The sequence below is a fragment of the Sus scrofa genome, chromosome 15, assembly GCF_054392235.1.
Source record: "Sus scrofa isolate SSC_HxYL_T2T_F1_AM1 chromosome 15, Sscrofa_HxYL_maternal_Yorkshire_Landrace_v2.0, whole genome shotgun sequence".
Taxonomy (NCBI): Eukaryota; Metazoa; Chordata; class Mammalia; order Artiodactyla; family Suidae; genus Sus; species Sus scrofa.
Window position 1 is genome coordinate 83,321,713 of NC_139397.1, and position 21,522 is coordinate 83,343,234.

The 21,522-nt window shown below is 35.7% G+C and overlaps 1 protein-coding gene across 24 annotated transcripts in view; it reads right to left on the reverse strand.

Annotated features, from left to right (window-relative positions):
* KCNH7 (potassium voltage-gated channel subfamily H member 7) overlaps window positions 1-21,522 on the reverse strand; it is a 501,977-nt gene that overhangs the window by 12,389 nt on the left and 468,066 nt on the right. For 16 of the 24 annotated variants that reach the window (XR_014830513.1, XR_014830512.1, XR_014830517.1 and 13 more), the window contains 3 exons: window positions 20,286-20,385; window positions 11,723-11,986; window positions 5,811-5,979 (listed from right to left, as the gene is read on the reverse strand). Coding sequence is in view for 18 of the 24 variants with exons in the window: in XM_085001281.1 (XP_084857407.1) it covers window positions 5,811-5,979; window positions 11,723-11,986; window positions 20,286-20,385 (533 nt within the window). In the remaining 6 variants the exon portion in view is untranslated. The remainder of the gene's footprint in view (window positions 1-5,810; window positions 5,980-11,722; window positions 11,987-20,285; window positions 20,386-21,522) is intronic. The other 8 variants (XR_014830515.1, XM_085001285.1, XM_085001286.1 and 5 more) reach the window with 1 other exon arrangement.

Genomic DNA, 21,522 nt, shown 5'->3' on the forward strand with positions numbered 1-21,522 from the left:
AAACAGACAGCTATAAATTATACAGTGTCAAAACCACACACTGAACAAAAAATCTGTTATCAACTAGTTTATTTATTTACTTGTTACCCACTGTTCAGGATCTAATATTTTTATGGTATCAACTAAACAGAGAGGACTTATTTTATTATGCGTCAACTATTTTCCTTCACTCTTCAAGGTCCAGCACAAATTGTATCTGTACCTGCCAATCTTCCCTTATTCAGAATTAATTTCTCTCTCCTCTAAGCCCCCAAAGAAAATTGTACATTCATTATAAATATTTCTGTATGAATTCATCCTATCACTAACAGCATTTAATATTTAAAAAGTAGCTTACACATTACATGTAAAATGACTTATGGATGGGGAATGGAATAACAAAAATTTCATCAGCAAATGGGATTTAAGACCCAATAAAGAGTCAAAAATTATCACAATGATTTTGAGTCCTTATAAAAATTTTGGCAAACAGCAGTGGTTTCCAAGAAACAAGATCTCTATATCACAGATTCTAGCTATTTGAATAATGCCTGTGAGGGAAAAACCTACTTGAAGTGGGGCTTCAGTAATACCAAAATGCTGCTGAGTGGGACTCCTGAACACCAGATCAGTATGTGCAGGTGCAGCAGCAGGCACAGGGTGAGAACGAGACTGTTGTGTCATCATGACTTACTAAAACTATAGAACACCCTCTGCAAACATGACTTAGTTTGTTCCAGGAAAACTTTGCTTGGGAAAAATAAGTCTAAGGGAAATAAATAACTTTACTCCTTCAGGAAATTTCTACAGATTAACTAATGAGAGACCGCAAGGTATTTATTCTGAATGAATAACTTGCTTCAAAGCATTTTATTTATCCATATTTGCTTCAAGGTCCTTACTTCACTGTGTCCATCAATCCTGAAATATTGTATTATGAGCTTTGCCCAGATCCACTCAGTTTCCCACCTTGAAAGGTCCAGGATCTAAACTCCTAATAAATATCCTATTTCTTGCTTCTTCTTCTGAGGTAACACTTAAGACTGTCTAGATGGCAATCTCTCTTCTTGCAGTGATTTCTTAATACTTAGTTTGGTTTTATTAATTAGTAATCTGACATTGCGGGAAGTTCACTGCAATGGTTTGAATGTTTATGTTGAAATCCTCACCTCCCATGTGATGATATTAAGAGGTGTGGCCTTTGGGATATAATGAAGACATGAAGGTAGAGCCCTCATGAATGGCATTAGTGCCCTCATAAATAGGACCCCCAAAGAGCTCCCTTCCTTCTACCATGTGAGGATACAGTGAGAAGACAAGCCATCCATAAATCCGGAAGCTGGCTCCCCTCCCACCAGATACCAAAACTCCCAGCATTTCCATCTTGGACTTCCCAGTCTCCAAATATGTTTATAGGCCACCCAGTCTGTTGTATTTTTGTTATAGCAGTCCAAAAAGACTCAACATTGAAAATTTAGTGAAGAATTTATTTACTCTGCATAGGTTGTATTTTCAGGTTTTATAACTTGGGTCCAACATCTTAACTGGAATGGACTCTTCTAATGACACTAAATAACCTACTTGACTCTGGAGGAATTATAAAGAATTTTGAAAAAATCCAGCTTGGTCTTTAAAACAGCAAAGAACAACTCAATTTTATAACTTTTTTTTTTAGTTGCTGTCAGTGAAGGCTAGCAGCATATGCCACCCTCAAATACGCCACTTTGGCAGATTGATTCATTGGAGCTACAGGCTCTGGGAAAACAGCAAATGCAGGGAGAGGCTTTCTCTGAACTTCCCTTATCTGCCTAAAGGTGGATCTTCCAAAATAAACCCAATTGTCATAAATCCCCTCCCTGGGAGTTTCAACAACCAGAGAAGATTGACTTTTGTCACACAAGAGCAGTCTAGAAGTCTAGAAAAAGTCTAGAAGTCTAGAAGAAGAAGTCTAGAAGGCACCATGCTGAGACAAACTTTGTCACCAACTATCTATCATACCTCCTATCTGTTCTTCTAAGGGCTGCTTCATTGATACTAAAAATCATTTACTCTCCTGTAGAGACCTACATCCCCTCCCTTTCCCTGTTCACATGGCATTAAATCCTGAGTTCTAAGCCACCTCAAGGAGTTACTCATTTCCCCTGAGTGTCTCTCGTGTGTACACAAGGTATTCATATTAATAAATTTGTTTGTTTCGCTCTTGTTAATTTTTTTTTTTTTAAATAGCGGTTTCAGCAAAGAACAGGGTAGGGTAGAGGGAAATTTGTTTTTCTTCCCCTACGTCACTGTAGCTTATACAGCTGCGTAAAGTGAATGCTTTTATTTAATTATTCAAAGACTCACATTGTACCAGGCACTGTGTTCTACAAGGGATGGAGTCAGCACTGAAAGCTTTTACATCCTCTAGGGCCTCCCAACCAAAGTGTGGTCAAATCTGGGAGCTTGTTAGAATGTGGAATCTCTGCCAATTCCAGACTTAGACTTAGAATCTACATTTTAACAAGATCCCCAGGTGACTCGAATGCACATTAAAGTTTGAGAAGCACTGCTTTAGGATCAAGTGTTAGTGATTTTCCCTAAATATGTATATCTGTAGGCATGATATATAAATATGTAAGAATATTTCTTATGTAAACCTTTAACCCTGCATATAGTTTAATTGGCCATTAAGGCATAAGAGCAGCAGCAGGCAGGGCAATTCAAGATAGACCACTGGTATTTGTTTTTATTGCACTGTGTACTTAATAAGTGTATTTGGACGAAACAAATGGGGGAGAAATTCACAGTTCTACAATTGGACAGAATGCCAAAGCTTAACAGAGTAGGCCCAACTTTAGAAAGTGGCCCAGGATTCTCACCCTGCAAAATTGAAGTCTAAATTGAGCTGCCCTCTTCAAACTCATTTTCTATACTTTTGCCTTCTAGAATAAAGTGGAGGAAAGAGGTCTTTGGAGATGGCAATGCAGTAATGTAATATTTTGGATCTTAAATCCAAAAGAGACTAACATTTTAAAATGTTTGTAAAAATTTCAGAGCTGAATAGAAAGAAGGTCGTCAAAGAAAAGATGTAAAGAACATGCTAGGGACATGTCAAAATAGATGTAGTTGCAGTTTAGCTGTGAAAAAGTTTCATATAAAAGTAATATTAAAACTAACATTATCAAATAATAATTATCAGTATTAGCGGCAGTTGTGAACCAAATAGGTCCTAGATGTATGTGCCCTTAAAAGTTTGTACTTTCAGCCCCAGGATATGTTAAAGATAGGTATTTTCAGCAATCTTTGGTTTACAGCAGCAGCAATGCTAGGTACCCATGACCAGGCAACAAGGCAACGTTAAAAATCTCAATTTTTGTCCTGAAGAAAGGTCCAAATCAGGAAACAGAATATTCTCAAACACTAGTAAAAGAAATGAAGTTCACTGTTAATCAAATCCAACCTAACTACAACACTTTCTATTTTGTGGCATATATATTCTCCACATGTATTAGCTTAGTTTTTACAACAGCATTGCAGATCCACATAAGTCAAAGAAAGAAATTGAGGCTGGAGAAATTTAAATGACTTGATCTAGTCATCCTGTTAGTAGTTAAGTGGCAGAGTTATGACTTTAGACTAACTGACTGCAAGTGCTGTGCTGAAGAAATGACTGCTGTCCCTGTCATTTATCCATTCATTCAGTCACTTTTTCATTTACTCAAGGAACTGAATGCATACTGTACGTTTGGCAGTAAAGGAATGAGTGCTTATCAGTCAGAGGAAATCAAAGAAGTTCAAGTTTAGAGATCCTATTTTTATTAATTCTTATGTGTGTGGTATATATTTTGATATATGTTATGACTAAAAGATCAATGTAGCTTAGTATAAAAAGCAGGGAGAGATGGCAAATGTACTAATTAACTAAATATGCTTCTCTGATTAAAAATAAGTTATCATGGGAAGTTCTTATACCTTAGTTGGGAATTACTGACTCTAAGTAAATAGTCTGTTTAAATTTTCTCAGATACATTTCAATTTTATAAGATTTGCCTTTGGTACTTGGAAATGGGACACAGACTTCAGTTTTTTAACTTTCAAACTTTGATTAAATTACATGAAAATAGAAATACAAAATTAATTCATGCCATATTGTCATGCTTTTTTTGAAATTAAGGCATATAAATTTAATCTACAAATTTGTAGGTTTTCTAATTCTTTTTGTCTGCTGTAACTCCTAATTCACTTTTCAGGATAATGTATATGTGTGTATTCACCCATTCTTATGTTTACTGTATTGTTTGTCACTGTTCAATCCTGGCATAAAGATTTTTAAAAAAGCAATAAAACCAAAAGCAGCATTGGTAAAACACAGAAGAAAAATTAAGCATAGATAACTAGCTTATGTGATATAAACAAAACTCACAGAATATGTTAATTGTAATGAGTAAGCAAGTAGGTTGTTAGATATAGGCAGAATTCATAAGATGCATCAGATACAGATAGCGTGCTAGCAACCTGCAAGACATTCCAAAGATAGAATAGAAATATGTAACAAACCGGAGTCTAGCTTATATATGGAAAGAGATGGAAAGAACAAATTATTCTCCTGTCACCTCTGGGCAAATGACTGCCACCCCCAAGTTTAGTCACCCACTGATAACACACACACAAACACACACAGTGTAAGTTCCTTCTGACTCCTTACATTCTTTACCTACAAAAAGGCTAGTAAAACACATGGCTGCTTGGCAGGCTAATTGAAACACCACAGCTGTGTCCAGGTGTGCGGGGCCTTATGTTTCTGTGACAGAGCAAGGGTGTATTGCTGGCACTGGATTTTTTTTTTAAATTTGTGGATTCTTTTTGTGCAAACCTCAACTCTGGTTCTTGTAACCACACCAACGGCAGGGAAGGCTGAAGCGTTATATATGAATATTGGGTAAATCGGGATTCAGGTTGTGTGATCCTTTTACCAGGCTTGTACTTATTAGAAATCTGTTAATTATCCCATCTGGACTCTGTATCACTCACTGTGTGCTTTAACTTGACTTGGTAAATCCTGTGTTAGAGCATTTTAGTTTAATCCATGCAGTTTTTTGTCTGTGTTCACTAGAATACCTTGTCTAGTGGTCTCCCTAAAAGCTACTTGGAGTCAAGGTCACCTTCCACATGTAACACAACTAAAGCAGCTATATCATACTCTTACAACTTTTTGTTTTTTCAGACTCTCATTGATCAATTTAATTTTAAGGAATCCACATAGATTTGGGTTAAGGGGTTCCATCCTTCCTAAAACCAAAATTTATTCCTCATCTTAAGAGGTTATAGATCAAGGATGGAGGGAAAATGAAGAAGATTTGGGCTTCAACCCTGTGGGATTTTCAACTCAATCACATTTTTGAAAGTTGTCTGAATAACTAAATGTTTAAATCATTTTGTCAATATTTTAAAATAACGGCTGTAACACATAACTGTTGCCAGGCACCACCAAAAAGTATAAAAGGAGGAATGGAAAGAGGAAGGGTGTTAGTCAATAAACTAAATACGAATTATTTTGAAGGGATTAAAAAAAGGAATTTTCTTAGGCAGCCAATGCTGATGATATACTAATTTTATGACAAGTAAAGAAAAAAATGTTTCATGCTGCCAAAAGCATAAGTGTTCTAAATAAATGCTCCTTGCAAGACAGATTAATAATTCTGTCAACTTCCAGTCTTATTTTAAGTAAGTGTATAAGGAAACTATTAGATCTATAGTAGGATGAATTTGCTATTTACAAAGAGTAAAGCTAGACCCAACTAAGGGCTTGGATTCCCAACTAAGGGCTCCCTTTGCCTCGCTATTGCTCATACCTGTTAAGTTGTTCTTGAAGCAAATCTAATCTTTGCTCCACTTCTCCATAGGTGAGGTCACTTTCGGTTTCAGAGATCCCCCAGGCAGCTCGCTGAAGTGCTGAGGAACTTGACTCATCGGCCTGAGTCCCGGCATTTTCTCGTTCCCAGCTTCTAGTATCTGCAATATCTGGGGAAATAGCAAGATGGGGATCAACTTGTTGGACGAGAGTTTGTAGCAATAATGCAGAGATATCCACAATACAAGCAGGAAGGGATCTTGACATTTTAACTGGAAAACAGAGAACGAAAGTGACTCAGGAAACTGTCCAGGGGCCACAACCAATTGGTAACTGAGTCCCACCTACCCTGACCCTGTTTGCCATTTCACCTATCCATTTCCATAGGATTAAAAATATACAGCCACTTATGAGTCTTGAATACAATTCTGTCTTTTTTTGCTTGTTTGTTTTTGCTTTTTAGGGCCACACCCACGACATATGGAATTTCCCAGTCTAGGGGTGGAATTGGAGCCTAAGCCACAGCCACAGCAATGCCAGATCCAAGCCACATCTGTGAGCTACACCACAGCTCACCACCACTGCCAGATCCCCAACCCACATCACCATGGATACTAGTCAGATTTGTTTCTACTGAGCCACAATGGGAACTCCCCAATTCTGTCTTTCTCTTTTGTGCCAAGAGGAAACATGGATGGCCAACCCCAAACTCTGGTTAGAGAGCAACTAGAGTTTTATATTTGGGAAGAAACAGCGCCATTTGTACGTACTGCTTCACTTCAGGTTGAAGATTTTAGGGCTCTTTCTCAAAGAACAATTTCATACTTCATGAGTCAGAGTAGGCTCAAGGAGAGAGCCAAGGGGAAGAGCTGATCTTCAGGAGAATTCCCTGAGGCCAGCCCAACTGAAAGTAGAGCCAAGGAACCATGCCCCATTACAGATTGGAAGTCCTCTAGTCCCATGTTTTAAGGTTTCTCTGCAGCACCTTCTGCATTGTCCTTTAACATATTCATATTAATTTCCAATATTTTTCCTTGGGGCCCTTTTATTTATATTATTTTTACATTACTATGCTTAAAACATATTGCTTATCTGTTCAAGTCTACTTTTCAGAAGTTCTGCCTGTCTCTTATGTGCCAGAAATACTGCTAAATGTGGAGGAATTAAAAGATGAAGACATAGGCCCCACACTTGAGGAATTCAGTCTAGCAAGGTTTTAATCATTTTTCTTACAGAGATTCATTTTCTGAGTCTTATTTAATTTACTGTTTCTCCTACAATCTGTATTTGCAAGTTGTCAATATTTGAGGGCAGGTATAGTATTTTATGTCAAATATAATATCTTACTTTTCCTCTCACTTCTGTCATATTCTTTTGATGGCTTCTGCTATGCTTTTTAACCCTCCACATTTCCCACACCTAGAGGAGTATTTAAAGCAATTAAAAGGTTGAAAGTAAAACCCATGAAAAAATATTAGTGGAGTTAGGAGTTTATTTCAGAGATAAAGAAGAACATCTTTTCCACTATGGGAGGGCTAGCAGGAGGAAAAGTCTATCTAGAACTGCTTTCATTTTTACATGAAAATAGACTTGAATAACAGAAAGTTATTTTGGTTTGATAGAAAGTTTTTTTTTTTCCTTTTGGACAAGTAGTTCTGATTAAACACTGATGTAAGTTATATAAAGTTAAGGAATTTATATCCTTGATTATTTAAAAAATTGGATATAAAGTAACTGATTTGGGAGGCTAAGCTATGATTCTAGAAATAAGGAATGGAATTTGTAGGACTTTTTGAAGTCCCTTCTTTTCCTATAGGTTCTCCAAAAGTGGTTAGCTCAAAAGCATCATTTTTCCCCAGGTAGCAGATAAAATTTCTGTATCCTTTTTTTTTTTTTTTTTTTGGTCTTTTTGCCATTTCTAGGGCCGCTTCCACGGCATATGGACGTTTCTAGGCTAGGGGTTGAATTGGAGCTGTAGCCTCCAGCCTGTACCAGAGCCACAGCAACGCAGGATCCAGGCCACATCTGCAACCTACACCACAGCTTACAGCAATGCTGGATCCTTAACCCACTCAGCAAGGCCAGGGATCGAACCCGCAACCTCATGGTTCCTAGTCGGATTTGTTAACCACTGAGCCACAATGGGAACTCCTACTTTTTTTTTTAATTGCTATACTTTATCACTGAATACCCAGAAATCTCTAATAAGGTACCTACAATTTCTGCCTCAATTGAGTGAAGCTATAGGAAAGGGGTATACAAAAACAGCACTAGAAAAATGGAAGGTCAGGATTATCTGTTCTGTTGAAATGGCTAGTTGACCTCAGAGAGCTTGCTATGAATTCCAGAATGGTTCTTTGTGATTAAGGCTTCCTTACCCTTTGGAATCCTGCTGTTTTGTTTTGTTTTGTTTTGTTTTTGGCCACATCTGCAGCATATGGAAGTTCCTGGGCCAGGAATCCTAGCTATAGCTGCAGCCACACTTAACTCACTGATCTGGGCCAGAATCTAACCTGTGCCTCATCAGTGACCCTAGCTGCTGCAGAGACAAGGCTGGATTCTTAAAGAGCTGGGTCACAGTGGGAACTCACTGTTTTTTGTTTTTAAAGTGACAACATAGGGAGTTCCTTTTGTGGCTCAGAGTGATAAGAACCTGACATAGTGTCCATGAGGATGAGTATAATCCCTGGCTTTGCTCAGTGGGTTGCGGATCTGGCTTCACTGCAAGGTAAGTTGCAGCATAGGTCACAGATGCAGCTTGAATCTGATGTGGCTGTAGCTACAGCTCTGATTTGACCCCTAGCCTGAGAACTTCCATATGCCACAGGTGCAGCTGCAAAAAGAAAAAAACAAATGATGACATATAATTTCTTTTGGTACTTTACCAAACATGAAAAATGAAAGTGAACATCAAAAAATGATATTGTTGGCTTTTAAGTAATACATCAACGGATTTTCACTGAAAAGTATGATTTATTATTCACAGGCATGCGACTCTATTTAAAATGCAAAACAATAACATAATGCCTTAGTTATACTAGATTTTCAATTTTGGAGAAGGAAAGCCAAGCAAACATTTAGAACACATATAAATGGTTAGATGATGCCAATGTTTCTTCCTGGCACGCCTTTTGCTACACAATAAAACAAAAATGATAAAAACTGATAGGATGGAAGTTATATATTATGCTCAGAAGTTTTGTGCTAAGAAAGCTTACAGAATTTCCATTTATCCCTAATAGCTCTCTCATTCTCAAATCATCATGTGATAAATTAGTTTTTAAATAATAGTGGCGAATCTTCACATACAATAAATTATGTAGGATTATATTTTTTCTTTAGTACTCAAGGGAAAAAAAAACCTGATAATCTTAGAACAAAAAGGAATAAATGTAAACTATTAGGTAAAGGCTTCCTCGATTATAATTTACTCTTTTATTAAAATCTGGATATGTGCGATTAGCTTGTTTTAACAGCAATATAAAAAAAAAAAGGATTTCAAAGGGGAAATCCTGCTTAGTGGTCTTAATCAAAATGAACATCCTTGTATATATTTTCTAAATATAGCTCAGAAAGAATCTGCACTTGGTTGCCTTGGAAAATGTTGCTATAGCTGCAAGACACATTTCTGGAAATGGATGAATAGAAAGTAAACTTTCACTTTGCTCTAGGCACACAATTTTCCTAGAGTCAACCTTTGACCTCAATCTAAAATCAGAATCCATTTAATTTGTTTTTTTCTTTTTAGTTTTGTCTAAAGGTGCTTGTCTGTTGGATTCAGTGTGACAAATGCTAGAAATGTAAGTGGTATTTCCTAATGATGATAAAACAAAAATTTGAGGGGATTTAGTAGTTCAAACCACACCAGTTAGCAGTTACAGCTGTATCCTACATATTATTCAAATTCTTGAACATTCCATAGTATTACACCTTAAAAATCATTAGGGAATGAAATTTACAGTGAATAAAGTTTTAGAATTCTCCATTAGTTGATTCTATTAATTATCCAGGACAATCATGTGTTAAACTGATTGATTGCATACAACATTAATTATGCTTATTCAATTGACATTCCTATTTAACTATGAATTGTAATGGTAATTATTTGTTTGAATATGGACTGTAGTGTAAATTTTTGAGTATTAAAATTTATAGATATTGAAATGATTTGTTAGGACAGTATCCTTTTATTGTGCATATAGAATAGCTAATTAAAAATAATTGGAAGAAGTGGCAAAGAAAAATATAAGATGAAGGGCATGAGAGAGCCAGCGAGAGTCAATAAGTCAAATAAAATCCCCAAAATATGTCTTTACTGACTTGTCACTTGAGACTTTAAAACTCAAGAGGAAAACAACAAAAAATACTTTAAAAAAATGAGGCCCACATTTTGCTGACTTTTTGAGATAGTAGGATGGTTCAGCAAATTCTTCAGAACTTCTAACTTCCATGATACAACCTTTTTCTATTTTTAGCACTTCCCAGAATCCGTTTTCATAAATAACTAAAATGGGACATTTGGTAATCACATCTAATATTCCATTCTTCCATTGTGATAAATGAGGTACTATTTTCATTCACTTCATCAAGATTTTAGATTGTCCAGAGAACATTTGCATATATTCTTAGCTTACTTCAACTTGGAGTCATAGCAAAAGCTGATTTGACAAAATAGGGAAAGTAACTCTGGAAAAACATAAAGCCTAAATATCCTAGATTCAATAAAACTTTCGTTGTCAAACATAGTGACTTTGAATAATGCTGACAATGAGAGGTAATATTTGCTTACTCTGAGCCAAATTTTGTATCCAGCCAGGTCAAGAACATCCTATTTTCCCCTCATTTCTGTTATATTCTTTTGATTTTTTTTCTTTTTCTTTCTTTTTTTTTTTTTTTTTTTTTGCTACACCTTCTTCATTTCTACATTTTTATTTATCTGGGAATATATTCAATGATTAAAGGGTTTGAAAATAAAAACTGTAATAAAATACTAAACAGAGTTGGGAATTTTATTTCAGGGGAAGTAATTTATGCATGTTATCTTGTTTAATAATCACAACAGACTAGTTGGTTAGTTCCTATTTTAAAGATGTGCGAACTGAATCTTAGTGGGATCTATCAAGTTACTCACTGAAAGACGTAAAGGGAGCAGGTCACAGATTTGGAGGTGAAACCCAAGCAGTGTGACCCATACCTGTTCTTGTACCCACTTAGCTAGATTTAACAAGTTCTACAGATCTAGCTCCTGTTATACTAAATTAGTTGTTTTTTTTCAAGTGATAGTTCTTAAATTTTCCTGAGTTTTCTCTCCTTTAGCATCAAATCAGGATATAATGATCAAGCACTATTGCACAATTCATGCCTATTTTCTACAACAAAACCCACATATTTGGGAGTTGCTTTTAAATAAATATTTTCAAGTGAGTTGGATCAAGAGCATACTTAATTTAGGGGCATTTCTACCCATTTTCTTTTAATTCCCAGCAAGCTTAAATTATTTTTGGTGTGTATGGTATTGCCATTGTATCGGACTTTCATGCTATAAAACAATAGGACTGGGAGTGAGGAACTGGTACAGAAGATACACAAAAGAATCAACAGGTTAGCTCTCTTCAAATACTCCCCTCTTCTCTGGAATCACCATCATGGACATTCCCAAATGTTCTAAGTGACATATGTCAAATCTGACAGGCCACACACAACCTCTATCATTGCTGTCACTGGGAATTATGACCACTATTTCAGCATCCTGCCAACACTTTGTAGATGACCTGAGCTTTGAACTCTTTGCAAATATATTATGAAATTGAAGATTAGATTAACATGTGTAGTATGTTTTTTTACTTGTGAAATGTCACCATTTTGTGATTGGCACTGAGGAGAGACAACCTTATTCTTGAGAAGCTCCATTACCTTTGCAAGAGTGACTTCTTTTATCCACGTGAATTCTTCCTGAGGTGGGCACTGTTTCTTCAAGATCAAGTCCAGTTACTTTCCCTATTCCTGGAGGAGAATCTACAATTCCTGAGAAGAGAGGCTTTTGTTCATCATCAATGGAGGAGATGAAAGATGAAGATCTGCTTTTTTTCTCTTCAAAGTGTCTCTTGGAACTCTGATAATGTCTTATGGTATCTATAGAGTCTTCAGGATCATTTGTTGTGCTTTCTTTGCCAAAATCTATCAAAGAAAAGTTACTTTATAGAAGATAACCAAATGTGAGATTATGCACACTACTCTGTCTAGCTCTCTACATACTACCTTTTTAGTGGTGATATTCTTTGAACAAATTTAACAGAATTTTTTTAAATGTCAGAAAATATTTTTTCTCTTCTTCCCTACTGAAAATGTAGCCACTTAAGGAGACTTTTTTTTTTCTGAATTCAAAGGACATTAGATTATCTTAAAGAAATACATTATTCATTTAAAAATTAAAAGAATATCTGCAAGAGTAATAATGTCTATATCTAAAAAAAAAACTGTAGGATAAAGTAAACCTTTTTTATATGCAACAGTTATTTGTAGTCTTAAAATCTGGGATACTATTTCTTTAAGGAAATGAAAAAGGGGAGAAAAATGTGTCCCACTTTTAAAATATCACCACTATGCAGCTTGTTGCTTGTTTTCAACCTTCACACCCTCTCATCTGTGGTGGCCACGCACACATTGTGAAGGTCAAAACCAGAAGCCTCCTTGTGGTAAAGGCTGACAGGCTGAATTTCGGCCCTAGTTCAATGCATCTAATGGCCTTGACATTCCAGGCAGTTTGGTTGTGCAGCATATTGCGAAGAATATAAAGCTTAAATACAGTAATTAAGGTAGGTTTACCTAATTACATTAAAATAAGTAGTGCATATTGGCTGTTTTATACTGAAATGTCAGGATAATTTCAGCATGAAGGTTGTGTTAGAACATATTTCAGCAGGAAAAATTCAGAGACAAATCCCAGAACTTGTTTCCATTAGTGTCCTGGGGAGACGGTATAATTCTCCATCTGGTTACCACTAATAACTAACCAACATATTCCGAAGAGCATATCATTTTCTAGAGAAATGTTTAAAACAATGTCCCCATCCACTCTGCCTGGTTGCGCTTACTCTGTTATTTATAGAAGGCCAAATGAATTGATTTAAGGCCACTCCAGAGAAACTTCCAACTGTTTTTTTTTTTTTTTAATTCCCATATGGCATAGAAATTAAAAAGATTTTTTTCTTTTATTTAAAAAAAATCATTTAAAAATATAAGCTAAAAATCAGCCCAAAGTAAAAATGGATACAGTTTAAAAAAAGCTACATATGAAATGGTTATTAAGGAATTACTTTATGTCCTGCCAATTAAAGTTAAATATAGTGAAAGCAGATTGCTTAATTTATTTCCTTTATGATTTTCACACTTACTAAGTGTTTTCATCATTACTGAGGAGACCACAGACCTTTCCAATCTCAAACATCGTCGACACTGTTGGTAACTCTGTGATACTTACATTTCTGTACTCAACCACTAAACTAGTTGGTTGTAAATATCCAGACCAGCTCTTCTTACACAGACCTCTTTCTAGTGTCACTGACACAGCCCTCTTCAAGCCTCTCAACTTCATTTTTGTCATCTCTTCCTGTTTTCTTTGATTTCAGCTTCTCCCCATCTGAAAATCTGATCTACATTCTCCACTTTATGCACCTACTATTTTATTCCTCAAAAAATAATAGATTCTGATTTTATGCTAGTATAAATGTTTTTTAAAAAGGAATATCTTCACTTTCCTAAATTATCCTCATACCTACTTCGTGAATTGAATCAGTTGGCTGCTCCTAAGTAAGAAGTAAACCTTTGCACAGTTTAGGCATCAATGGGATTTGAATAGACAAAAGCTTCTCATCTTGTCCAAAATGCTTTTCTTTTAAACACTTTCATGGAATCTTTTCCAGCAAAGTCAAATGTAAACTGAATTAAACTGAATTCATATGTCTCCAATCTAAGAAAGAATAATGCTAACATGGATATTTGTAATGAATGTTTGACACAAATTATTAATTATTGTCTCTTTGACTTGAAATGCTGTGGGAGTTCTCTATAGACTTGCAAATTCTCACACATAGTAAAATGTCCTGTCCCATCTACCACATGAACCTTGGTCTTAGTTTACTAACTTATGATTTGATTTTAGATGCTTAGGCACAAATTCATTAGTTAACATACATTGTTGAATTATAACTTGCTGATTTCAACTTAGGACAAATATTCACAAAATGTGGTGAGTGTTCTGTAGTTCTCTAAGAGAAGATTTCATATACATGTGTCTAAGTCCTTTAGCAAAAATTTCAAATAAAAGCAGCATCATGAAATAAGATTAAAAGTTTGATATCTTTGAATTTTTCCAATATGGAACGAAAATGATTCCACATTTTTTTCTGTGTTCATTGCCTCTGGGTGATTAGCTAGCTGCTTTTTGGAACCCAGGCCATGTAAACACTTTCTTTGATACAGCTCAACTGCAAGAATATTTTTCTATTCTATATTAGACAAATCAAAGTTTCATATTCAATCATTTAAAATGACAGTTGAAATGGCAATCTATTTGTGGATTAAAAAATGGAAATTGCTCAGGTTTAGGCTGGAAGTTAGCTAATGGAATACATGAATTAGGGCTGAAATGCTTTGTAATTAGTCTCCAGGTACCTCTAGATTTTGATGGCCTCTTCCGTTTCTTTTTCTAGTTAAACTGGATTATTTGAGAGACATTAAATAGCATTGGGTACTATTTTTTCTTAACACTATTTTATTATTATTGTTTCTTAATACTATTTTCTTTCTTCCTCCCATCTTCCCTCCCTCCCTCCGTTCCTTCCTTTCTTTCCTTTTTAGGGCCGCACCTGTGGTGTATGGAACATACGGAAGTTCCCAGGCTAGGGGTCAAACTACCGGCCTATACCACAGCCATTGCAAATCCAGATCTGAGCTGTGTCTGTGACCTACACCACAGCTCAGGGCAGCACCAGATCCTTAACTCAATGAGAGAGGCCAGGGGTTGAACCCACAACCTCGTGGGTACTAGTGGGGTTCATAACCTGCTGAGCCACAATGGGAATCTCCAACAATACTATTTTCTTAAGCACCATGTAGAAATAATATTCTGAAGGCAGTAATCTGAGTGATTTTTTACATTTCCCCTTTTGCTAGAAGTGAAATTGTATAATCACTCCTATTACTATCACTTTACAAAGAAAAAATTGCCTTTTAATTAAGCTTTACATTTTTCTGATTTAGATGACTGAAAACTTTTTTTTTAATCCCCTGTTTCTGCAGGCTGACAGGTCATCTCTTCCCCTTTTCTCACAGGATACAATTTTAAAGCATTTGTGATTTGTCTCATGGGTGTCTCTCTGTTCAGAATGGATTCAAGAGCGAAGAATGAATGTCCTGATTATATAAAATTCTTACATTTCAAACAATCTGGGAACAAATGCTTGTGTTCTATTTTTTTGTGGAGTCTTTCTCTCAGATTATTTATCATTTTCATTTGTCAGACCCAACAGGAAGACCCCACTTTTGGTCAAAGAGAGACATTTTATATGCTCTCTCAGCATTTGCCTTTAAAATTTCCTACTGGTGACAATTTTAAGATAATGGAGCATTTTCCAGCTGAATGCTTTAAAAAATTTATTTCATTGGAAAACTGGAGTCTAAAATAAATTTCTTCATTTGATTTCAAGTACTTTACTTCTGTTCTAGCTTTAAAGAATGTTGAAATGGGATTAGTTTTCAATATATAAATGCAGGTAAAAATGTATCCTTGTAAACCAACTATATTTTAATTAAAATGTATCAAAATTTTATCTTAAAAATTAAAGAAAGATACATTTATGTCTTACTAAAATGAATAACAAAAGCTAATAATTATTTATTATTAGAAAATTTATTCCAAAGAGATGCCAAAGTATAATATCGCTGTATTTAAAGGCTTAACTTCAGGAATTCTTGTGGCTCTGCCGGTTAAGAACCTGACTATTATCCACGAGGATGTGGGTTTGATTCCTGGCCTTACTTGCTCAGTGGGTTAAGGATATGGTGTTGCCACAGCTATGGCGTAGGTCATAGGGGAGGCTAGGATCTGGCATTGCTGTGGCTGTGGAGTACATTGGTAGCTGCAACTCTGATTCGACCCCCAGCCTGGGCACGTCCACGTACCACAGGTGTGGCCCCAAAAAGGAAAAAAAAAATTTAACTTTGTAAAATTAGAATTTGAACCAGCCTTATTCTGTAAAAATAAGTTTAATAGTGTATATTTTTACTCCTTACTTCAATAACTTCCATAGAAGTTATTTTATTTTGGAGAAACACTTTCAAATTTTTACTGGCTTCTAGATGACAATGTGAAATCACTAACCCAATATTACCAAAGGACAGAGGATAAAGTTTATTGTTATCCTTTAAAACACAGGTATGATGAGTTCTAAGCCTCTCATCTTTCCACTCTTATTTTCTGGAATATTAGATTTTTCCACTTGAATATATACAGAAGTGCCCATTTTAATAAAAATGACATGGGTAGGAAAATGAGAAAATTGCAGTAGAGAATAAATACTTTTGGATGTATTTGTTTCTTAAAATAGGTCTCCCCCCCTTTTTTTATGACATGTGTGGCATCATCTAAATCCAATGCAAAGAGGATGCTGAATATTTCATCTTGATTTACATCCCTTTGGTTGGCAGAGTCACATCTTTAACATGTTTTAATTTTTTTCTGTGTTTTGGAGGCCTGTTAATTACTATTCTCATTGGATATTCTCTCCCCAAAAGTCACTGGCTCCCCAAATCAGCCATTAGAAGCTACTTCCTATCCCCATCCCTCTTTTATTAGGGCCACCCCCTCACCCCCCTTTTTAGGGCAGCATTTGGAAGTTCCTGGGCTAGGGGTTGAATTGGAGCTGCAGCTGCTGGTAAACAGTACAGCCACAGCAATGTGGGAATCTAAGCTGCATCTGCAACCTACACCCATGCTTGTAGCAATGCCAGACACTTAATCCAATAAGCAAGGCCAGGGATCAAATTTGCAGCCTTATGGATACTAGTTGGGTTCTTAACTCACTGAGCCATCATAGGAACTCCATTAGTAGCTACTTTGATATTGCACTTTCTGTTCAATGAAAAAGTTGAGCAAAATATTCCAGATATGTGGTCACAAAAGTGCTATCAATAAAAACACATGTTTGTGTGTGTATACCATGTGCCATTATACATATTATTGTACTAAAATTTATGTATATTATAAGATATATATACAACATAAAAATTTAAAAATAAATATTTCCATAACCCAATAGACCATATTGGCACACTCTGAAGTAAGTACAATTCAACTTCGAAGACTATCTAGAGACTATTCATCCACATGTTCCAAAAGGCAATACTTCATTTATTTCTGTTCAGTCCAAGCATCTTATCAATGCTTGTGGTCACTAAATAAGTTATTGAAGATAATGCTTTTATTCTTCACTTTCTGTAAAAACATTTTACTTCCATCTCAGGATCTGTAGCATCTTCGCCTACAACGACCCTAGTCTGGTTGGGAAGGTCCTGGGTACTTTCATGCCATAATTTTAGGAAGGAAAGAGAACCTTCCTGAAGATATGCCCCCAAAATATAAACTACCCTCAAATTCTGACCTGAGCTGCCAACTCTTTCTTGTTAGGAACTGAGTTAATTTCAAGAAGAAATGCAAAGCCCACGAGGACAAACCACTTTCATCAACAAATACATTTTAGGAGAGAAGGCTTTTTGCCTTTTCTAGGGCTGCTCCCATGGCATATGGAGGTTCGCAAGCTAGGGGTCTAATCGGAGCTATAGCCACCAGCCTATGCCAGAGCCACAGCAACGTGGGATCTGAGCCACGTCTGCAACCTACACCACAGCTCACGGCAGCGCCAGATCCCTAACCCACTGAGCAAGGCCAGGGATCGAACCCCAAACCTCATGGTTCCTAGTCGGATTCACTAACCACTGCGCCACGACGGGAACTTCCATCTTTTCATTTTAATATCTCTTTTTGAATGTAAGCTCTTTAGCATCATGTGGTAGGCATCGTGGTGTGTGTGTGTGTGTGGGGGGAGCAGAGATGGGAACTGAAGCCTAAAGAGTTCCAGTGTTTTGCCAAGTAGTTTGCGAGTAGTAATTATAGGGCTCAATCTCTGTCTATCTTCAATGACCAACCACATGTTCTTCCCTCTGGTTTTTCATGTCTCTGAAGATTAATTCACAGTCATCAACATTCTTGGATATCTGCCTTCAAGGTATTCTTTCAAATGAGCAGTAAACTAACTCTAAAGTAATCAACACATTTCATGGAATGGCTTTTAGGTTTTGTATCCTTTATATAATTTAGTATCAATTATCTTCTGAAAATTTTCTGTTCTTTACACTTACTTATATGTGTGTTTTTCTCCAGATACTGATTCTACATCAAGTATAGAATGAGTGGCCCCTTCAGATCTTTAGATTAGAGTGATTGGGACTAAATTTCTTTTATCAAATTTTAAACTTGATTATAGCTCCATGGAGCCCTAAATATTGGAAGAGGCTCTCAACCTGGATAACTTGAGTTAACTGAATTTTCATATTGACCAAATCATGCTTACACACTGACAGCTCAGGTAACTTTAAAGAGTTGCAGGCAGGCAAATCCTGTATCATCTATACTTTATATAAAATGGGTCCTATAGACTAAGCCTGTGAGTAAGGGAAAATTTTCAGAATCAGTGGAAATGCTTAGTTGCATGAGCACAATATAAATTGTGACATGCTCTCAGGGTCTTATCAGGGGATAAAAATGTTAGATTATTTAGCTTGAGAATGAGGAAAGTAAACAAGATTGAAAGGCGATTTAATGACTCTTCAACTGTATGGGTGACATTATTATATAGACAATATTGTCAAGCTGCTCTTCATTTCTAGTGAGATCAAAATATGAGATTAACTTCAGGAAAGGGATTTAGATTAAATCAATAGAAGAACAGCTTGACTGTTATGGTTCTGATTTTAGAAAAAGTCACCAGGAGAAAAATGAAAGACATTTGCGGAAATAAATTATCACCTATCTGTGGGTGGTTTATTATTCTGCAATCAGCCAGAGGATTCAACAATTAGCCCAATTCATCAGATAGTTATCAACCATGCTTTGCTAAAGGAATCTATGGTTTGATAGAGAAAAAGGACAAATACATAAGCACCGTACACAGCAGATTTTTATATCCCGATAAACCCATTGTAAGTTGAAAATGTCATAATTTGAAAATGCATTAATATACCTAAGATACCAAACATCACAGCTTAGTCTAGCTTAGCTAAAACATGCTCAGAACATTTGCATTAGCCTACAGTTGGGCAAAATCATCTAACACAAAGCCTATTTGATAATAAAGTGTTGAATACTTCATGCAATTTCTTGAAGATTGCACAGAAAGTGAAAAACAGTAATGGTTGTAAGTATACTGGCTGTTGCTCTTGTGGTTGTGGGGCTGACTGGGAGCTGCTGCTCCCTGCTGCTGCCCAGTATCATGAAAGTGTATTTTACCACATTATCTCTAGCTGGAAAAAGATCAAAATTAAAAATCTGAATCATGGTTTCTACTGAAAGTGTATTGCTCTCACATCATTTTAAAGTCAAAAAATTATATGTCAAACCATCATTAAGTTGGGGACTGTATAAAAAGAGGAAAGTGCTTTAGGAATTCATAAAAGAAAGAAACTTTTGGAGACATCAAGAAAGAGTTCATATTGAATATCACTGAAGATTAACACTGACAAAAAATGTAATTTAATGGATTATGCTAGGTTGGCCCAGAGTTGTGTCTATGAAGATGGAGAAAAGTGAACCAAAAGGTACCTAATTTGAAGAATAAATGATGTGTTGGAGGTACCAATAACAAAGACTTGTTGCCAGTGTTGACAGAGAGGTTGAGAGAAGGTTGGTACCTAGATAGATACCTAGTTTGTGCAATTTATTGAATGGAGGTACCATTTACTGACACGGCAACTGATGGAGAGAGAGAGAGAGATTTTCAGGGGGATATCATTATAGCAATTGAATAAATGTTGAGTTTGAGCTGCCTTTGTGATTTCAGGTAGATGATTTAATGGGTATTGGAATACATGAGGCTGAAGCTCAGATGGTCTAGGGTTAAGATGTAAATAGGCACATCTCCAGTGTGAAAATATAATTAAGCTATGGGTATAATGAGATTACTCAGCTATGGGTACAATGAGAAAAAGAAGAGAAGAGGTCCTGGGACCAGGTCTTGAGAAACACTGTTAACAGCTACTAATCAGAAACCATATCATTAGCTACTGAAAAAAAAAAAAAAAAAAGGATTGTTGTCTTAAAATCTGAATGATGTTTACCCTTGAAATCAGAAGTATGAGGAACATATAGGTAAGAATATTAACCACATACTCTACATTGAAACTTTAGAAAAGAATGAATTACCTTTCTCTCCTTCACTATCAAATGACAATTTCCTTCTTCGCAGCTTACAGTTGTCTCCTTCAGAATCATTCATGGACTGTGATCGTAATAAGAGATCAGCCTTTGTTAATGGAATGTGAAGATAAAATGGAAAATTATTCAATCGAACACAGCGTATTATCAGTAAACTCTTTACTATTTCATATCATTTCAACCAATTTGAGACTTAATTATTAGATTGCAGGCAAATAGCTACAATACTTTGCTTAATGGTTGTCTCTAAATTATAAAATAGATGGATAGAATAATTCTAGCAGTCGTATCATCTCATGGGAAAATAATAGTTGTGGAAGTTATTTTATCAGATATGTTTGAGGATGGTGTTGTCAACATTTATACAAAACATCTACCTTCATGTGGAATGTATTTTATGTAACTTGGTAAAGTTACAATAAAAATAATAATAATTTAAAAAAACTTTGCAGAATCTCTATTACTGTAGAGAAAAATGTATAAACTAATTATAATTAGCTATGATGTTTAAATTACATGGTAATGGATGCAAGGTTAAATTTCACAATAATAAATATAAGTTTGAATTCAATAAACACTATGCTCTGAACCCTTGATTATTTTTGTTCCCAGTTCCTTCTTCCTCCCTCTCTTGTAAATGAAACTGGAAGTTTCCAAATAAATAAAAGGAATGGAAGCTTTTGTTTTATTTATTTGGTTGATGCCTAAACTTGTTACATAAATAAGTTATCTAAGGTAGATGTTTGTTGCTTTTCAAAGCAAAATCAGAATGAGGTTGGTGACAGTACACTATGATTTGATACAGTGCTGAATTAAAATGATTATAAAAATATACTCTTGGTAACTTGAACCTCTTACCATCTAATTATTTTTCAATTTTTTTAGCATTTTGAGAAGAAGTCATTATCTGAGCTGGTGCTTCAGGTTATTGAATGGTACTCTGGTGACCTTAAAATCTTTGTCTCTCACAATAATCTGGGAATGACTATAATTCCAGGGAGAAATAATTTTACCATATTTTATCTAACTATTTACTTAAGGATCTTTTTTTCCAGAGCCTTTATTAGGTGGCATTAAAATATACTGGCAAATTTATGATAAACCCACAGCAAATATAATCCTCAATGGGGAAAAACTGAAAGCCTTCTCACTCAAATCTGGAACAAGACAGGGATGCCCACTCTCACCACTGCTCTTCAACATCGTTTTGGAAGTCTTAGCCACA